The sequence below is a fragment of the Cucurbita moschata genome, unplaced genomic scaffold (genome assembly GCF_002738365.1).
Source record: "Cucurbita moschata cultivar Rifu unplaced genomic scaffold, Cmos_1.0 Cmo_Scf00015, whole genome shotgun sequence".
NCBI classification, from domain to species: Eukaryota; Viridiplantae; Streptophyta; class Magnoliopsida; order Cucurbitales; family Cucurbitaceae; genus Cucurbita; species Cucurbita moschata.
The window spans coordinates 3,630,042-3,648,436 of NW_019268531.1; the positions used below are offsets into that span (position 1 = coordinate 3,630,042).

An 18,395-nucleotide genomic window follows, 5' to 3' on the forward strand; every position below is an offset into this window, starting at 1 on the left:
ATTTCAATCAATCACTCCCATGTGAACTCGGGTATATAATATGATATAATCAAAGAAAATAAAAAGATGAATGGGCAGTCAAATTAATCAAAGATTTTCCCCAAAAAAAAATAAATGATATTGATTGGTCTTTATTAATTAATTATATTTATATTCTCATAAAGCATTGAATTCAGGAAATTGAAAATGAAAATGGATAAGTTCAGTTTTATTAATTAATGCATTTATTATATAAAATTTAGTTTAATTTTTTTAAATAATAATTTTATTAATGTAGCCGAGAATATGTTTATAAAAATAAATCAAAATAACAAAAATAGAGATAATTAATTATATATGACGCACAAAAAAGACGAGAAAAAGGGTAGAAAAGTCAATTCAATTTGCTCCATTTGATCTGCTCGGCCCAAGTTTAGAGCCACCTTGGTTCTAAATTGGGCTGATCATGGACCTGTGACTGGGCCGAAACAAGGTTTGGGCCATACGTTATGTACAAATTTGAACCATAAACGGGTTGGTTATGAAGATGTTTTCATACCCTTATAAAGAATATATCGTTCCCCTCTTCAACTGAGGTCTCACAATCCATCCCCTTCGAGGCCAGCATTCTCGCTAACTCTTGTTCCTCTTTCCAATTGATGTGGGATCTCGTACAAAGAAAAGATGATATTTTCCCATGTTTCAGCTATAGATAGCAGCAACCTGCAAGTCGACACAAAAGTTGTAACGACCTAGATCTACAGCTAGCAGATATTGTCCTCTTTGGGCTTTCCCTTTCGAGCTTCCCCTCAAGGCTTTAAAACGCGTCTGTTAGAGGAAGGTTTCCACATCATTATAAATGGTGGTTTGTTCTAATGATATATCTTCCTCCCCCATGTTCAGCTATAGATAGCAGCAACCTGCAAGTCGACACAAAATTTGTAATGACTCAGATCCACCGCTATCAGATATTGTCCTCTTTGGGCTTTCTCTTTCGGGTTTCCCCTCAAGGCTTTAAAACGCGTCTGTTAAGGGAAGGTTTTCACACCTTTATAAATGGTGATTTGTTCCAATAATATATCTTCCCCTCTTTTTCCAATACACCTATTGGAAGTCATTCTTAGGACGTTGACAACGATGACCCAAATCCACCGCTAACAGATATTGTCCTCTCTTGGCTTCCCCCCAAGGCTTTAAAACACATCTGCTAGGGGAAAGTTTCTACACCCTTATAAATGGTGGTTTGTTCTCCTCCCCACGACCAATGTGAGACATCACAAAATTGAAGGCTCAATGGTGATCCACCGTTCATTTTTTGTTGTCCTTCTATTTTCATTGAGTACGAGTTCTAGATTCAAATCTCCGAGCATACCCATAATTCTGAATAAAAAAAAACATAATTTTTTTTAGTAAATTACTTTTTATTCCACAAATATTCTGGATGGTTGACACGTGTAAGCTAAAAATATCAGTAAATTCCAAATGAAGCAGAGAATCTGATGGAAGTTGATAAGTTAATTAAAGCTTCATCCCACTGTGTCTTGTGACAAATATATCTGCCAGAAATTAAATAAATAATTTTAAAAAATTTTAAAAATAAATAAATAAATAAATAAAAATTTAGGCTTTAATGAAACACACGAGATGTCCATAATTCTCCAGCTGTTTCAACTCCTCATGTTTCAACTAACTTCCCTTTTAATCTTATCTCCAAACACAACCAAATCCCATTTCCATTCATTTTTCAACCCATCTCATGGAACACGACCACGACCAACGCCGGAGCTACGGCCACCACCATATCGCTCGGAAACTCAACTTCGACGCTCCCCTTTTGACCACCCGCCGTCCCGCCGCCGCCAATGTCGGTATCGGCCGCTTGAGTATCTCCGGCTCCACAACCAGCGATGGAGTTCCTTTCTGTTGGGAGCAAGCTCCTGGCAAGCCCAAGGACTACGTCGAGAGATGTCACGACGTCGTTTACGACAGCTCCGCTACTACTCCTCGTCCTACGCTTCCGCCTCGATGGTGGCGACCACCGATTCAAACAAGTAGGGTTTATGAAATTTTTTTAAATTGGTTTGAATTGGAAATTTAGTTTATATGATTTGATTTGAAGTTTGAAATTTTCAGAAGAAAACACTCGACATAGTGAGAGTGACGACAATTTGAGTGAGAGCGATTATGTCTTGTCCGATGTCGTGGATGTGTTCTCGTTGTCAGAGGCCATCGACATAGTCGAGAAGGCCGAGAAGGATTTGAAGCTAAACGAGCTGAATTTATATAGAGAGAAAGAAGAAAAAGAAGAAGAAGGAAAGAATGTGAGTTACAAGCGGTCGTCGAATTTCATGATCGAGCGGTTTCTACCGGATGCAACGGCATTAGCCGCCTCGTCGGTGTTGAACCGCCACGCTTTCTCGCCGCAGAGGGTGGGAGGGAGGCCATTTTCACCGCCGAAGGGTTGTGGGCTAGACATGCTGTTTCCATGGCGGATAAAGCACCACCATCGGTTGTGTGGAGTGAGAAGTCCGGTGAGGGACGACAACCGTAGGGTTCCATCCAAATCTTCTGTAAAGCAAAAGAAACATATAATTTAGTTTCAATTCTTAATTTAATCTATAGTTGTATAAATTTTTGCACAACAAAACCCTAATTCATGTACTCATTTTTGTTCGTTAAAGTTTGGAAAAATTCCGTCACTCTTTTTAACCATTCAAACATATTGACTTTATGTTAAAATTATTTAATTAACGTACAAAGGAAATGTGAAACAAGAATTCTCCTATATTTTTTCGAGAAAAGAAGTCTGAAGGTTGAATGTAGTATGGTAAGTCTTAAAATAAGGAAAATAAAGTTCTAAATAAAATATATTATTATATTTTTAAATAACAAAATATAAGAAGCAAATTCCACTTTGGAAAAGGCGTCAACGCCTAACACATATTTTAACAAAAATTATCGTCAACAGCAGGATTCGAACCTGCGCAGGCAAAGCCCAATAGATTTCGAGTCTATCTCCTTAACCACTCGGACATATTGACAATTTGTTCATATTTTGTTAAATTAATTAATTAATCATAAACGTTTAAGTGAATTAATTGTGGACTGACCTAAGAATCTTACTCATTCACACTACCCATCCAACGAGAAAAGTTTTGTTTATATTTATTTCGATTTAGGTTCGATTAAATTTAAAAATAAAAAAATAAAAATTTCTAGAAGGTTCCTAAGTTGACTTTTGATCCGACCACCGAAAATAGGGTTACAACTCAATCCTCCCATTGTACTTTGAATTTTATGAGATTTTAGTTATTAATGTAACTTGTATAATAGATAAGTAGTGTTATAAATAATTAAAAAAAAAACTCAACCTAACCCAACCCGAAAATAGAGGGTTAGATTAGATTGTGAACTCTATTCGAATTACTCGGATCATCAACCCAAAATTTCGAGTTGATCCTAAATATTTTTCCACCCCAACCCATGTACACCCGTAAATTCGACTAAATAGTTCCATATAGACGTCCTTTGAAAATATGGCCCTCGAGAAAATTTCTAATATTATACATACATTTCTTTATTCAATATATGAGACATCATCTGATGATATATTATTTTATTGTTTGAGTTTACATAATCATTTTTTTTTATGACAAAAGACGAATGAAGATATACGAAATTTTCTCTTTTTATGTTTTTTAGCCCGACATTTTATAAATTATGTATTCACATATTTTTCATGTGTAAAACGACGTCTTATTTGAAAGTTTCAAATTTAAATCGTGCTATTTCGCAAAAATCTCGCTTCACTTTGCTTTCTTCGACAATCCATTTGTGGTTATGAAATGTCAGGTATCTCGTCTTCGTATAAAAACAATCATTAATTATAGTGGCTTTAGAATTAGACCGATTTCATGTTGTAGAATGAATGCAAAGTTTGAACGGAAGTTTATAAGATGAGACATGAATTTTATAGTGTGAACGATTTGAAACTATGTTCGAATGTTTTTTATTATAAGGTATTTGCGTTATTAAATGTTTAAATTTTGTGTTTAAGACATTATATTTTCTTAATTTTTTATCCAGAGATGGTTAGCAAGTAATGCTACTACTAATTCTCGTTCGATCGGTTTTCTTTCGAGAGCTTAAACCAACATTCTAACTCATGTATCGTGAATTGGATCAAGACCAACAACCTTTTAATTGGATTTGCCTCTCGAATTGACTATTGAAAATGCAGTGAGGTGATGCTCTCTTTCAATGATATGCATCTCAAACCTAGTCTCCAACTGGCACAGAATTGACCTAGCACTCGAGGTGCCTCTCTCCAGTCTCAAGAACTCGAGCAGTCATTATAGTGGTAGCCAATTTAAATTGTGTAGCATATTTTTATAGTCAAGAACTCGAACAGTCATTATGTTTCTGGTGGGTCTATCGTCAATGTTCCCATGCAAATTATATTTTATCTTTTTCAAAGTAAGTCATAACCAAAATAAAATGTCATAATTTTATTTTAATAATTTTTATTAATTAATTTAGTATGAAAAGTTAGCTTTTAACTGAGTTATCTAAAAATAATAATAACATCTAAGATTAGTAATATAAATAGTATTTAATTTTAAATTTGGCATTAATTTATAAATCGGTAGTATTCAAGATAAAAAAACAAATCCAAAAAGCCGTCAACAGCAGGATTCGAACCTGCGCAGGCAAAGCCCAACAGATTTCGAGTCTGTCTCCTTAACCACTCGGACATATTGACGATTTGTGTAATCGTACCCATTATTATTTTATTAATTTCTTCAATTTTAAATTAAATACATTGATTTTTGGCGCCAAAACAAAATTGATTTTTCTGAGTTGGAGCCCTAGGAATGAAGATCGCCCGAAAAAGGCTTCCCCACTGACTCCTGAATTCAAAATTTTCTATCCTCACTTTACTTTTCTGCTCTCCCCTGAAATTTCCCCTACTTCCAGGAACCTCGTTGTCGATTTGTTGTTCAATTAACAGGAATGGCAGATTTCGCCGGAAAGTTCAATATCGAGGAGCTTTTATCTTATGGCGATGATCTGGTAGCGCTCTTGAACGACCAAAATGACGTTCAAACCTTGAATCAATGTCTTGAACATTTCAAGACGCTTCAATCTTCTTGCTTCGATGATTTCAGTAATGTTCAAAGCTCAGTTCAAGGTCTACTCTCTCTCTCTCTCTCTCTAAATAAAGGCTGTATTTCAAATCATTTCGAGGTTATAGATTCTAGGTCTTTTGCAGATTATGAGAAGAAAATCGAGGCATGCCGGCAGAAAACAGAGGAGGCGAGAACGAGCACTGTTTCAGATGATGAAATCGATATTCTCGAAAAGGAGCTCGGAGAGGAACTTGGCAAAGGGAATTTGCTCATGGAGGAAATTAGATAAGTGTAAAATTAACTTTTATTGTTAAATTATTCATATGATTGTTTGCTCCTAATGTATTTTCCTGTCACATGTATGTATGATGCACCTGCTTTTCGTCAACACAATTATCACCAGTGAGATTAATGATCTAGACCGCCAAAGGATTTCTGTTCAAGAAAGGAAGCAGGCAATGAAGAAACTTGAGCAACAAGAACTTAGGACGCAGTGAGTTTCTTTTCTGTTTTCAAGTTGCTTTGTCATCTGTAATTGTGACTTAATTTGGTAGCAATTAACTAATCCTTTGAATTTTGTATCTATTTTTCAGCATTGTGCAGTATCAAGTATTATCTGACAAGCACATCCCTTTTAATGTATTTTTAGTTAGAAGGTTTACCTTTTATGCACATAAATTATAGGTTATTGGCACCTTTGTTCTTCCTATTGATAGCTTATGGTTAGAAAAGTTAACAAGGTAGACACTCCTATGAAGATGGCTGCTTAATCTTTAAAGTCATGAACGTTTTATAGTCTAATATCTGATTCATGATATAGATAATGCCAACCTCTTCAGATATTAAAGCTATGGAATCTTTGTCCTGTGTTGAAAATGGAGAGTTTTTCTGTAAGGTATTTGAAATTTTCTAAGAGATGAATGAGAGAAGAAACAGAGGTAACAATGATTAGTAAACAACACTACCAAGTACAAATAGTTGTCAAAGTCATTATTTAAAATGAGGTGGACTGGACTAATATGTTACCACATTAAATAGGAAAGGGTTAGATTTATGGAATATAAGCGAGGAGAATTATCTTCCTTGGTACGAGACTTTTTAGGTGAAACCAATGAGAGGATACACCAAATTAGACAAAATAACATTGTGGAGGGGTGTAACGGTCCAAGCCCACCGCTAGCAGATATTGTCCTCTTTGGGCTTCCCCTCAAGGTTTTTAAAACGCGTCTACTAGGGAGAGGTTTCTACACCCTTATAAAAAATGTTTCGTGCTCCTCCCTAGCCGACGTGGGATCTCCCAAAAGGGTGTGCCGGATTCACTGTCCTTCACATTTGGAATTGTAGTTCATTCCAGAATTGAATTTGTAGTAGTTGCAATTATCGTATTCTTTTTTAACCATGAACTTATAAACTAGGTGGCCATCAAAGATCTCTTACAACTCAATTCTCATTAATCTTTTGATAACGGTAACCTGACAATTCTCATGTTTTGAATTGATTCAAATTTTATTTTTTTCTTGCAGGAGGAAGCTTTCAATGTATGCTTCGGTCACTGATATAATACCAAACATGGATGATCAGTCTAAAATTTCTGGCCGTATCCTTCATCTGAATTTGTACTCTTTTCTGTTTCCTTATTGCGATTTCTTTACCTTAACGTTAATCAACTACAGATATTGTGGACAGAAATAAACGGGTTGTGCAAGAGTTTGAATTCGACCCGACTAATATATCTTCTTTTGATATATGCAATGGCATTTGGAATATGATTAATTCCCCATAGTACCATACATCCATTACATTGTGAATTAGCAGCTTATTATATCTTGTCCCATCTTCTTTCTGCACCTCATGGTATTAAAATCGAATGTTTATTTTGTTGTATATGTGTGTTTAAGGGACTAATCTCTAAAGTACTGTCGTTTGTGATAACTTATTGTAAATCACATCTCCTTAGTCCTTGATGATTATTGAAGAAATGAATGCCCGTCTATGTTAGGCGCCAAGTCTTGCAAATTGTAAATGCATTATCATGGATATTTGATTCTCAAGGAAGCAACTGACTCTGTCTCCACTCCCTTCATCTGTATGGCAGTTTAAATTCTAAGATCTATTATAGTCTGCTCATATTAGTCACTGAAAATGATTGTAATATCACTATGGATCGTACAATGAAAATATGACGATCCTAGGATGTTGTTATATGGAGTTTTGTTGTGGTTCCGAAGCAATATAGTATGCTTGTAATACTCATTTGTATAACAATCAGCAAATATATGAGCATTGTTCAGAATAGAGTTTGGACAGGGAACACGAGAAACCATGGCCTCCAGAAAGCAATAAGTACAAGATCTAGACATCACCTGCCAATCATAATATCAGATTCAATCTCCACAAGCAAATACCATTATGAAGGGTTGGTATAAGAGCCATGTCCTTAACTTAGTCATGTAGAATCCTCAAGTTTCGAACAAAGAAGTTGTGAGTCTTGAAAGTGTAATCAAAAGTGACTCAAGTGTTGAACAAAGGGTGTACTTTGTTCGAGGAGTCAAGCCTCTATTAAGAGGAGGCTATTCGTGGGCTCCATAGACCTCAAAGGAGACTATATGATGTACTTTGTTCGAGGAAAAGATTGTTGAAAGGGAGTCCCACATTGGCTAATTAAGGGGATGATCATGGGTCTATAAGTAAAGAATACATTTCCATGGTTTGAGAGTTTATGCTCAAAGTGGACAATATCATACTATTGTGGAGATTAGTGGTTTCTAATGTACTCCTATCAGGTTCTATTCTTTCCCTTAATCTGTTTTATGTTTTATAGCATTAATAGCTGATAAGAAGTTCCCAACTTTTATACTGTCTGAGCGAAGGCAACATTACAATCAGCTCATGAACTAATGTTAGCATCATCCTATCATTATCTTCTAGTACTGTTATTACAAATTAGAAACTCCTCCATGTCTCTAGTATCTAATTTAATGGCTGTTTGATCTTGAGATCCTTCCTTGCCAGCGTTTAAAATGTTGAGTTTCTTGTTGGAGTTCCAAACCAGTCTTGACTACCAGCATTGCTATTTTCCAGGTATTGCCAAGCCATTGTAGGCCTGCAAGCTTCTGGTGCAGTACTTCCTTTGCAGGCTTCGCATATATAGGCCATGAAGTCTTGGTAGTCCTGATTCAGACAAAAGAAAGCAGCTTCATTTCAGGGAATCACAAGGCAAAGAACAACGAACAAACTAGCTCGAATTGCAGCTGATCGACCTCAAGAGCTTGATTATTGATGATGACCCGTGGAACAAACCGGTGAGGCAGGTTGAGGTAAATGGTCTTGGAAACATACTTAAATTTTTAATTTTTGTATCAAATAAATCATTTTTAATCTCTTTTAGGCATCGAAAAATCTCCAACCGACCTTCCATTTAAATATTGTTAAATATTCCACGTGTTGATTTTTAATTCGACAAAGACAAAGTTTCCAACAACATACGTGTAACCTGAAAAAAGCCTCTTTTTTTCTAATCATTGCTTGGAATGACGCTCGTCCATTCCTCTGCAAGTTTCTGCTTATGCAGACAAGAGAAGAATGTTCGATGATTTCATCAATAGATATCTAATCGAAACCTTAACTGAAACAGGAAATCTGGAAACCATGGAAGGTGGAGCTGCAGAGGAACATCCTCAGAAACTCATTCAACAACGAGGAGGTGAAGAAGAAGAAGAAGAAGAAAAGGAGAAGTCTAGTGGGTTTCTGAGGAATTTCATTTCTAACATGGTGTCTGCCGAGGGAGGTGAAGAAAAGAAAGAAGAAGATGAAGAAAAAGAAAGTGGGTTTTTGAAGAATTTCATCTCCAGCATGGTCTCTGCAGAGGAAAGTGAAGAAAAGACAGAGAAAGAAGAAGAACAAGGAAAGAAAAGTGGGTTTCTGAAGAATTTTATTGCAAACATGGCGTCTGCAGAGGGAAATGAAGATGGTGGGGAAGAGGAAAGGGATAAAAGCGGCGGTTCTGAGTCGGTTGAAGAAAAGAGCAGCGGCGGCAATGGCGGCGCCGGGGGAGGCATTATAGACAATATTGTCTCCCACTTGCCTGCTTCACTTCAAGGTAGGTATTTTCATAGAACAGAAATTTTGAATTCATTGAATTTCAGAGTAATGAAAATTTGAAATTGTGATGAACTAAACAGGTGATGCAGCGACCACAACAGATGAAGCTGCAATTCTGATTCACTCCATTATCCATGAATGATACTTCTTAGTTCTGTTTTGTTTTTGGTTCATAGGGCTCTGTTTCATGTAAATTTAAGTTGTTTTGATTGTCTGGGCTTAGTACTCTTCTTTTTTAAAACAGAGTACATAATAAATAAAGCGACATCTCGATGTCTTGTGTAGGGGCATTCATATGATTTAAGAACCCGACTCATCTAAATTACATATTCTAAATCATAAAAGTTGGAATAAATTTTTAGAAAATTGAAAATTTGTCTACTCATAGAATTTTTTTTAATAGGTCAATTTGATCAACTCACTCGAAAATAGAAATGCGAATCAATTTTATTTTTAAGATTACTGTAAAACTTAAGAATATTTGAGTTTAACTAATATTAATGATGTGTTGTAATTTGTGAATGTTTGATATTTGAGTTTTATGAGATTGTAGTTATTAATATAACATGTATGACAGACAAGTAAGATTCTTTGACCTAACAACTCAATTGAACTCATGCGAAAACAGAAAATTAGGTTGGAACACTATCCGTGTTGTTCGAGTCATCAACTCTATTCGTGTTGTTCGAGTCATCAACTCTTATCGATGCGGATGTGATGGAAATAAAGTCTAATAAAAAGGTCTAATCGTGGCGAAGGATGTGGGGATTCCTTACTCGATTGTAGAAACCAAGCTAGCTTTCAATGCATTGAATTATGAAAAAAAGGTGGACTTAGAAGGAAATAATTGATCCATCTTTTCTCTTGATTAGTACTCATTGTGATCAAATCTTTCAAGAGATAGATATGGTTTACCCACTTATACTTGACTAATAGCAGAAATGTCCATTCTTCTTGCAGGGATGAAACCTTGAAGGGACTCATTCTTATTAGGCCGAGAACGGAGGGAGTGGGAAGAAAAAAAATCTCGAGCTCAATGGTAACTTGGATTATAGTTTAAGTTTATGTGATTAGGATTAAGTCTGACAAGAGCCTACAAGTAGGTTGCATACTGAGTATTTTATCTTCATCCCACGTTATTTTGTCAGATAAAGTGTAGACCACTGTTGATGACAGGAGCGTGTGGAGTCGTGCAATTGCAGGGGATGCCTTTAGATCGAGTCGTCTTCCTTCTTGTCCTTTTATTATTATTTTCAATGCTACTTCTCGAAACTTATGTCTCTCTAGTAAACCATTTTGATTTGACTCCACAAATACTACCTTTTATATCGGTTTTGAATGCTTATTTAAATTTTAAGTCTCCCGTCTTACAAAAGAAAAATCCAACACCCTTTTTACCTTCGAGTGTATGTGGCGACCTGTGATTCGTAGTATCGAAAATCGGGTCATTACAGTTTCAATCACTCAATTCATCAATTCGTATGACTTAAGCTAAACATCCGACATAAGCACCTAAGTTATCACAAAATCCTCAAAGTGGGGTTCCCATTGCCTTTCCATGGGATTGAAGTTGACTTTGAGTTCACTAAATCTCAAAATTCATATTCCAATCCACAAATTCCATTTGATCCAAGTCCCATCACAAAAATATGGATAAAATCAAGGGCTCTCAATTTGGTAAGATGTCAAAACAAAGGTAGTTAGTGCAGCACATGATCAATTCCTACTACGACCACTAAACAAAACATGAACATAAGACCATTAACATTAATCTTACCTAACCATCTTAATCATTCCTATCTTCTCAACTGTTCCATTTTCATCCCATTTTCTATATCATTCACTAGAACGGTACATTCTTATTTGTCAATGAAACGAAAACTAATAGAACTGGGGTTGAAAAAACTAACTCTGAAGTTAAACGATAAACGTGTGGAGTGAAGGGAAGTGATCTAAAATACGATCGTTATAAAGACAAAAGAACCCAAGTATTAAAAACATGAAAAGAACAGATATCGACGTAGATAGAAAAAACGATAGAAAAGACAACCAACAGTTTGACTATAGCCCAAATTGTCTATATTGTTGGAAGAGAATCTAGGTGCAAAGGATAGATGAGGAAAGCAAAATCCAAACTCTTTACTCATATTTAATCTTAATGTTTATTTTGATCCTCAATACCCAAAATGTTCCTCATCTTTCCATCTTAATTTGGTGCCATATTTGACCACTTTCACTGTATTTGGTCGTCATCTCCATGGTTTTTTGTGTCTAATCCTTCGTGGGTTTCTACCAAATTGAATTCAACCATTATAAATTCAATGATTTCACTCAAAACGTCCGTCTGTGTGTTCTTTGTTTATGAACTCTGGTTTTGATCCTAGAGAGAGAAAGAGAGAGAGAGAAGAAGAAGAAGAAGATGAAGGGATGGAGATTATGGGATTGTTTGAAACGCTCATTCCTCTTACCCACTAAGCTGTTTCTTCTTAGAGTGAACTCACGGCATCTTGTTCAGCCTAAAGGTAATCTCTCTGTTTCTCTCTGTTTTTCTCTGTTTTTCTCTGTTTCTCTCTGTTTCTCTCTGTTTTTCTCTGTTTCTCTCTGTTTTTCTCTGTTTTTCTCTGTTTCTCTAAGTGGTTTTAAGAAATGGGTGAAAATGGCAGGCAATGGGAAGGGACTAGGGAGCCTATACAAGGACATAGAGTCGTGTGGAGAGTACAGAGATATCCAAGTGATGTGGGATATGATCCATTCCTGTCCTCCTCGCTGTCCATGAGTTGTCAGATGAGGCACCAATCTGTTCTCTGCAACAATGTTCATGTTCATGAAAACACAGAATGTTCATATATATAGTAATAATGCGAGAAGGGATGAGTTTTGGGATGTGGAAGTTTATCAATCAAAATCAAGCTTGTGTTTGATTGATGTGGTTCTTATCCTTGCCCCGATGTGTTCATGATCTGCAACAAAGTCTGGTTCTTGTTTGGGGTTTCCTATCAGTTGAAGATGAAGATGAGAAGTGGTGTGGGATTTAGTCTGTTTCTTGTTGATTTCATTTGCAGATATTACATTGGACAAGAATGTAATGCCAAATGCTTAATTTAGGGAGGGAACTATTAGCTATTCAACTTATTCAACTTATTATTATATCATGCTTCAATGTTTAATGATTGATATATGATTATTGCATGCATCTATTGTAACTTCACTATTTTGATTATTAAAAGGTTAGAAGTTTATATCTCTACCGAAATTCTCCTTACTTAAATAAGAATATGATGAATAAGAATGATAAGGAGATAAGATACGACTATAAAGGACGACTTTTGGAAAAACCCATTTGGAGAAGCTTTGTTTAATCAACAAAAAAAAAAAATTGCATAAATCAGAGTGAAAAAAGTCTAGTCGCATCAGTGAAAGAGAAATTCCTCAATAACCCATTTGCCGTTAAAAGTCAACCGGTGTGAAGAAAAAGAACAAATCAAAGATTGGAGTTACTCTTAGCTGGTCGATAGCCAACCCCACCAAGAAGATCTGTCAAGACGTAGAGTCCCTACTCAAGATCACAAGGGAATTTGGATAGGAATTTGAGAGAAGAAAGAGCTCTTGCCTCCGAGGCAAAATATAGAGGTCAGGCGGGGCACCGAAATGGAGGGGTAGAGTTGATTCCCCTGTGAATGAAGAACTTCCAGAATTACTAAATCTCTCTTGATCGACCCCTTTCCTTTCAAGAAGATTCATCCAAGACTAATGATCTCCAATAAATTCCAATCTTCTCCAATAAATTCCAAAATCCATTTTACCAAATAATCAAAAATTACTTTGAAAATTACCAAGTCGTTTACAAGGGAATGGCCCCTTGATCCTTCCAATACTGTCCTAGCCATTTTTCTTTAGAAATTAGGGCATTGGTCCATGTCTCGAGAAAAAGTCTCTTGTTTTTCCTCAAATCTTTCCTGTCCTCCAGGTCATAACTCTCATCCATGTGAAACAAAGAAACATAGTTTGTAAGAGGAGAAAGAAATCAAAACTGTCATTGGGAGGGAAAGAGAGAACCTTCCATAACAGTTAAGTAAGGAATCCAAATTTACTAAAAGATGCTGCTTCAATTTGACTCGACTCACTGTGAAGTTTCGTGTCCTATCGGTTCTCGAGAATCTTCTGAACTTAAAGAACTTTCCTGGAAAGAAAAGATGTCTAAATTTTAGTGTCTTTAAGCTTTTGGATCTTGAAGTTGCAAAACGCTGAATTAAAGAAGAAGATAATGAAGATAAAACCTACGGTTCATGTCCAAGTGAACCAAAAATCTAATACTGGGTTACCAGAAGAATCTCCAGAAATGGACAGTATATGATCAAAATGGCTAAAGACTATTTATTCTTTCTGGATAAAGAATAAGACTAATAAGACTAATGTGAGATTCTACGTTGGGTTGGGAAGGGAAACGACGCATTCTTCACAAGGATGTTGAAACCTCTTACTAGCAAACGTGTTTTAAAAACCTTGAGAGGACAACATCTGTTAACGATGGGTTTGGGCTGTTACAAAAGGGGTGGATTGTGAGATCTCACATCGGTTGGAGAGGGGAACGAGTGCCAGATTTTCTTAATCCTCCCTTCCTGAAAGCGAAAGAAAGAACATGAAATTCTTTTTCCTTTCTTCCGCAGGGACCAGGAGATTTGAAAAAGGATCTTAGAGTGTCTAGGGTTGGGCCATGAGGGTTTCTTGACGCCTTCTTTTTTTTCTTCTCATCGGAGTTATTTCACAAAGACTTCCCATGGTAAGGAAGAAGGGGGGAACAAGCACACTTGGAGAGCGCAGTACAACGGAGAGTTGTATGCTGCGTTCGGGAAAGATGAATCGCTCCCGAAAAGGAATCTATTGATTCTCTCCCAATTGGTTGGACCGTAGGTACGATGATTTACTTCACGGGCGAGGCTTATGGTTCAAGTCCAGGATGGCCCTTGGTGTAGTTGGGCAGAGAGGGGGGTGGATTGTAATATCTCACATCAGTTGGAGAGGGGAACGGAGCATTCTTTATCCCTAGCGGACGTGTTTTAAAAACCTTGAGGGGAAGTCGAGGACAATATTTACTAACGGTGAGTTTGGGCTGTTACAACTAACACTCAGTTTAGCACCAAAATCGAACATAAGACCATGACTCATTATCTTTTTTTGACATAACCCCAGAATTATTCGCAAACAAAATGGATGAAAGAAGATGAATCAACATGGATGAGATCCGTATCTTTGTAGATATTTTATGGAACTCGAAAAAGGAGTTAAAAGGAAATGCTATGATAGCTCCTCTATATGATACTCTGTAATTAAAAAAAAAAAAAAAATATGCAGAAAGAAGAGACAAGCATATCACCTCTCAAAAGCTATGGTGCAAGGCGACAATCTCATTCCATTGAGATAGAATTCCACTCGAATCCTTTTGTTAAATTGCAGCCTCTGATTCCAACATCTCTCAACCCCAATTTCAATCGCTGCAACTTTCACACCATGGTCGATTTCCACCCCGAAATTTCCGTTTCGCTGCCGACCCACGACGGCCTCTACTTCTGGCAGTTCATGATCGCCGGGTCAATTGCAGGGTCCGTCGAACACATGACCATGTTTCCAGTGGACACTCTCAAGACACGCATACAAGCCATCGGCGGATCTTCAACAGTCCGACAAGCACTCGGCTCGATTCTAAAGATGGAAGGTCCAGCCGGGCTGTACAGTGGAATTGGGGCAATGGGTCTCGGTGCAGGACCTGCACACGCCGTCTACTTCTCAGTATATGAATTCTGCAAAGAGGGGTTTTCAGTTGGAAATCTTAACAACTCATTAGCACACGCCATTTCTGGGGTGTGTGCGACGGTGGCGAGCGACGCTGTGATAACGCCGATGGATGTAGTGAAACAGAGGCTGCAGTTGAAGAGCAGTCCTTATAAAGGAGTGGGAGACTGCGTGAGGAGAATTTTGGTTGAGGAAGGAATTGGGGCGCTCTATGCCTCTTATCGGACCACGGTGCTGATGAATGCACCGTACACGGCTGTCCATTTTGCCACTTATGAAGCGGCAAAAAGGGGATTGAAGGAGGTCTCACCGGGAAGTGACAACGACGAGAGGCTGATTGTTCATGCTACAGCCGGAGCAGCAGCTGGGTCTCTTGCTGCTGCTCTTACAACGCCATTAGACGTTGTGAAAACTCGGCTGCAATGCCAGGTAAATCACTCTTCCTTGTTCGACTCGAGAGGACTCTTTCTTTCACTATGCCAAAGCTTCTTAGTTCTAACATTTCAATTAAATCTTGATTATCAAGACTTAATCAAGAGCAAATGACATTTTTAAACCACTAATTCGCTCTTTATCAGAGCAAATGATCTCCTTTCTAAACTACAGAAAGCTCTAACTAGAAATTCTGTGATTTTATTGAACAAACAGGGAGTATGTGGGTGCGACAGGTTTTCAAGCAGTTCAATTGGGTACGTACTTGGGCGTGTTGTGAAGCAGGACGGCTACAATGGGCTGATGAAGGGATGGATTCCACGGGTGTTTTTCCACGCGCCCGCTGCTGCGATTTGCTGGTCGACCTACGAGGCTTCGAAAACCTTCTTTCAACAGCTCCACCATAGCAACAATTAGAAGAAGCTGCGCCCATTTGTTTACTCACTGGAAAGACTTTCACAACAGGAGTAAACAAAGAGGTCATCACTTACAATAATATTGTATACCAATATCAGTGATGCCATCCAATAAAATAAATTTACAGATATGAGTTAAGGGTTGAGAGAAATGAGAAATATTTGCTTACCGTACAGGCTCTTTAAATGCATGGAAAAACTGCTATATCCGATGTCGATGCCACTCTCATTTTGAGAGGTACAATTAAGTTGGGCTTAAAAGGCAGATCGGTTAAGTCGTCTTATATATCATTCGACTAGAAAGGGTTCTGTGTACTACTTTTAGACAGACGAAAACAGCACGTAATCGTAACATTCGGTTGAGAAAAATTCTCGGCCTTACAGTAACACATTCAAGAACAAGAATCCATCTAACATAAATGTATATAAAGACCCAACCGAAAACTCCCACATTTTAAAACTTATCAACACTTACACCATCTCTAAGGACCTCGTACGCCTCTCTTTTCCTGGTTTTCTTCAATCCAGCGGTGAAGTTGAGCTTCGGTCCGTCAGAAGTAATACAAGACACTTTTACCCATATTATCACCTTCGTTTTCATTCCCTCTATGTCAGCTAGCTTTCCTTTCTCCAGATATCCAGTCACAGTGGTGGAAAAACGCAAGACTGATGAGTCTTTATACCCAACTTCACAGATTTCGGGGATAAAGACAGTCAGCTTTCCTGTCTCCTCGTTGAACTCATAGTTGGTTGCATCGCGAGGAAAAATTCCCGTTGCCAAGTCATATTCCTTCAGCAGGTCTGGCAAAGGCGTTTGCATTTTTCCTAGGAAGACCAGAAAAGATGGATCAAAGTAACGTACTAACAAACCCTTTCAATTTATAGCTCCATTAAGCATACTGATAATGTATAGTCCTGAGCAAGTGAGGACCATGACAACTATTCTACCATCGTTATAGCAACCGCATACAAAATTATATAGCTCGTAAATTTACACACAACTTTAGAAAATAAACATTGCAATCTCCAAAGATCACATTAGGTCCCGATATACCTTGAAGGAACAAACATCCAATATTCAGAGAATTACATACTTATAAAGAAAAACAGAGAGAGAGGGAGAGAATTAACATTATCATCGTGGGATAATATTACTAACAATATAAACAGAACCTATAAATCAAAAAAGAAAAACTAACCTTTTATTTTATTTACCAACCAGCTAGTTCCTCCTTGAATACTCGTCGACAATGACTGATAATAGAATAGCAAGAGTGAAGGAAGATACAAAAAGCTAATTAAGAATTAATAAATAATTAAGCAAAAAGTATTGGGTGCAAAGGAAGGGAGCAAAGTATAAATTGCTGTAGTACACGCACAAAATAAACAATTCAACCTGAATAAATTTAAAAAAAAAAAGGTAGAGGAAACTACTTTTCTTGGACGAAGGAACTGGCATTGAGCCCATAATATTAAACTAACCAGCCAGTACATAATACGATATGGAACTGAATCGTTCTAGAATCGTGGAAGAACAACGCACCAAAAAGTTCTCACTAAACCGAATACCTCTTCAACAAAAGGCCAAGAACAATATCATTTGGAATTTGAAATCACATCGCAAAACTATGTTTTCCAAGGAGATTCAAGCATAGGAATTGCAAGCCATGTAATATTATGTCCAAAAGAAGCGGAAGGCTTATGCTGCTTCCTATCTGAAAAGGAGACCACCATCATAACTTGCACGTTTTCCAAATAACCACTTGTAAGACACAATTATCCGTCTAATAAATGGTAACAAATTTCCGAACAGAACTGTGAAAATTGGAGCGCTCGCTCCGCCAGCTAAGATGGAAATCTGACTAACGAGACTAATTAATACGATCATTCCGGACAAAAGTGTGAAACTTATCGAATTCAATTTCTCAACCCTAGGTCAATGAACCAAAATTCCTCTCCAGAATCCAAACCAGAATCAAAATTGCCACTACAAATAATTGTAAAATTAAGGCTCTAGGTGTTAATTAAGGAAAGAAATGAAAATCAGACGCTGGACGATTCTACGTATCCGACATCATAAGAGCCTCAATCATGATATAAAGAAAACGAAAGAACGAATTAAAACAACAAAGGAAAGCGAATACGAAATCATACAGCAATTAATAAAGGAAAAGAAAAGGGAGAGATAAGTAGAAATACATTAATATCGTCGCCGATGGAGCCGATCTCCTTGTTGGCCTTCTGGTTGAACCAATAAGAGCCTACTTTGTTCATAACCTGATCCATTCCGACCGTCGAACCGAGCTTCAATCGAACGAAAAAACCAGCAGAAATCGATCCAAAACGAAGAAGCTACAGGCCAGATAGATCAATTTCGAAGAAATGGCGATCAGAGAGAGAGATGAAGTTGTCCCGTCTCCCTCTCCACGCGTTCTTCCGTGCGACTTTTCTGAAAATTGAAATTTAATTGCAACTCTCAGATTTTGATTATTTTAGTGTTTTTATCTAATTTGCTTTTTTTTTTTTTTTTTTTTTTTTTTTTGACCAA

The 18,395-nt window shown here is 37.2% G+C and overlaps 5 protein-coding genes and 2 non-coding genes across 8 annotated transcripts; 4 read left to right on the plus strand and 3 right to left on the minus strand.

Annotated features, from left to right (window-relative positions):
• Positions 1–1,669: 1,669 nt before the first annotated feature.
• On the plus strand, positions 1,670–2,626 carry LOC111453699. Its single transcript, XM_023094905.1, has 2 exons — positions 1,670–2,030; positions 2,113–2,626. Exons 1-2 carry the CDS (start codon positions 1,736–1,738, stop codon positions 2,574–2,576), a joined length of 759 nt encoding a protein of 252 aa, XP_022950673.1. The 5' UTR covers positions 1,670–1,735; the 3' UTR covers positions 2,577–2,626.
• Positions 2,627–2,938: 312 nt separating this feature from the next.
• TRNAS-CGA lies at positions 2,939–3,020 on the minus strand. Its single transcript has one exon. It is a non-coding gene; the product is annotated as a tRNA-Ser (tRNA).
• Positions 3,021–4,659: 1,639 nt separating this feature from the next.
• On the minus strand, positions 4,660–4,741 carry TRNAS-CGA. Its single transcript has one exon. It is a non-coding gene; the product is annotated as a tRNA-Ser (tRNA).
• A 119-nt stretch (positions 4,742–4,860) lies between these two features.
• LOC111453528 lies at positions 4,861–7,215 on the plus strand. The gene is made up of 5 exons (XM_023094656.1): positions 4,861–5,170; positions 5,252–5,393; positions 5,500–5,601; positions 6,632–6,705; positions 6,782–7,215. The coding sequence occupies exons 1-5, from the start codon at positions 4,993–4,995 to the stop codon at positions 6,889–6,891; spliced, it is 606 nt and encodes a 201-aa protein (XP_022950424.1). The 5' UTR covers positions 4,861–4,992; the 3' UTR covers positions 6,892–7,215.
• A 682-nt stretch (positions 7,216–7,897) lies between these two features.
• Positions 7,898–9,494, plus strand: LOC111453519 (cilia- and flagella-associated protein 251). 2 transcript variants are annotated; one of them, XM_023094644.1, is made up of 3 exons: positions 7,898–8,425; positions 8,743–9,207; positions 9,290–9,494. In XM_023094644.1, the coding sequence occupies exons 2-3, from the start codon at positions 8,757–8,759 to the stop codon at positions 9,349–9,351; spliced, it is 513 nt and encodes a 170-aa protein (XP_022950412.1). In that variant the 5' UTR covers positions 7,898–8,425; positions 8,743–8,756; the 3' UTR covers positions 9,352–9,494. The 2 variants fall into 2 exon arrangements, with proteins under 2 accessions (XP_022950412.1, XP_022950411.1); XM_023094643.1 differs by lacking the exon at positions 7,898–8,425 and having other exon boundaries at positions 8,520–9,207.
• Positions 9,495–14,291: 4,797 nt separating this feature from the next.
• Positions 14,292–15,986, plus strand: LOC111453436 (mitoferrin-like). The gene is made up of 2 exons (XM_023094549.1): positions 14,292–15,428; positions 15,648–15,986. The coding sequence occupies exons 1-2, from the start codon at positions 14,556–14,558 to the stop codon at positions 15,846–15,848; spliced, it is 1,074 nt and encodes a 357-aa protein (XP_022950317.1). The 5' UTR covers positions 14,292–14,555; the 3' UTR covers positions 15,849–15,986.
• Positions 15,987–16,096: 110 nt separating this feature from the next.
• Positions 16,097–18,339, minus strand: LOC111453437 (uncharacterized protein At5g01610-like). Its single transcript, XM_023094552.1, has 3 exons — positions 18,047–18,339; positions 17,047–17,101; positions 16,097–16,672 (listed from the first exon to the last, which is right to left on the minus strand). The coding sequence occupies exons 1-3, from the start codon at positions 18,131–18,133 to the stop codon at positions 16,302–16,304; spliced, it is 513 nt and encodes a 170-aa protein (XP_022950320.1). The 5' UTR covers positions 18,134–18,339; the 3' UTR covers positions 16,097–16,301.
• Between the last annotated feature and the right edge of the window lie 56 nt (positions 18,340–18,395).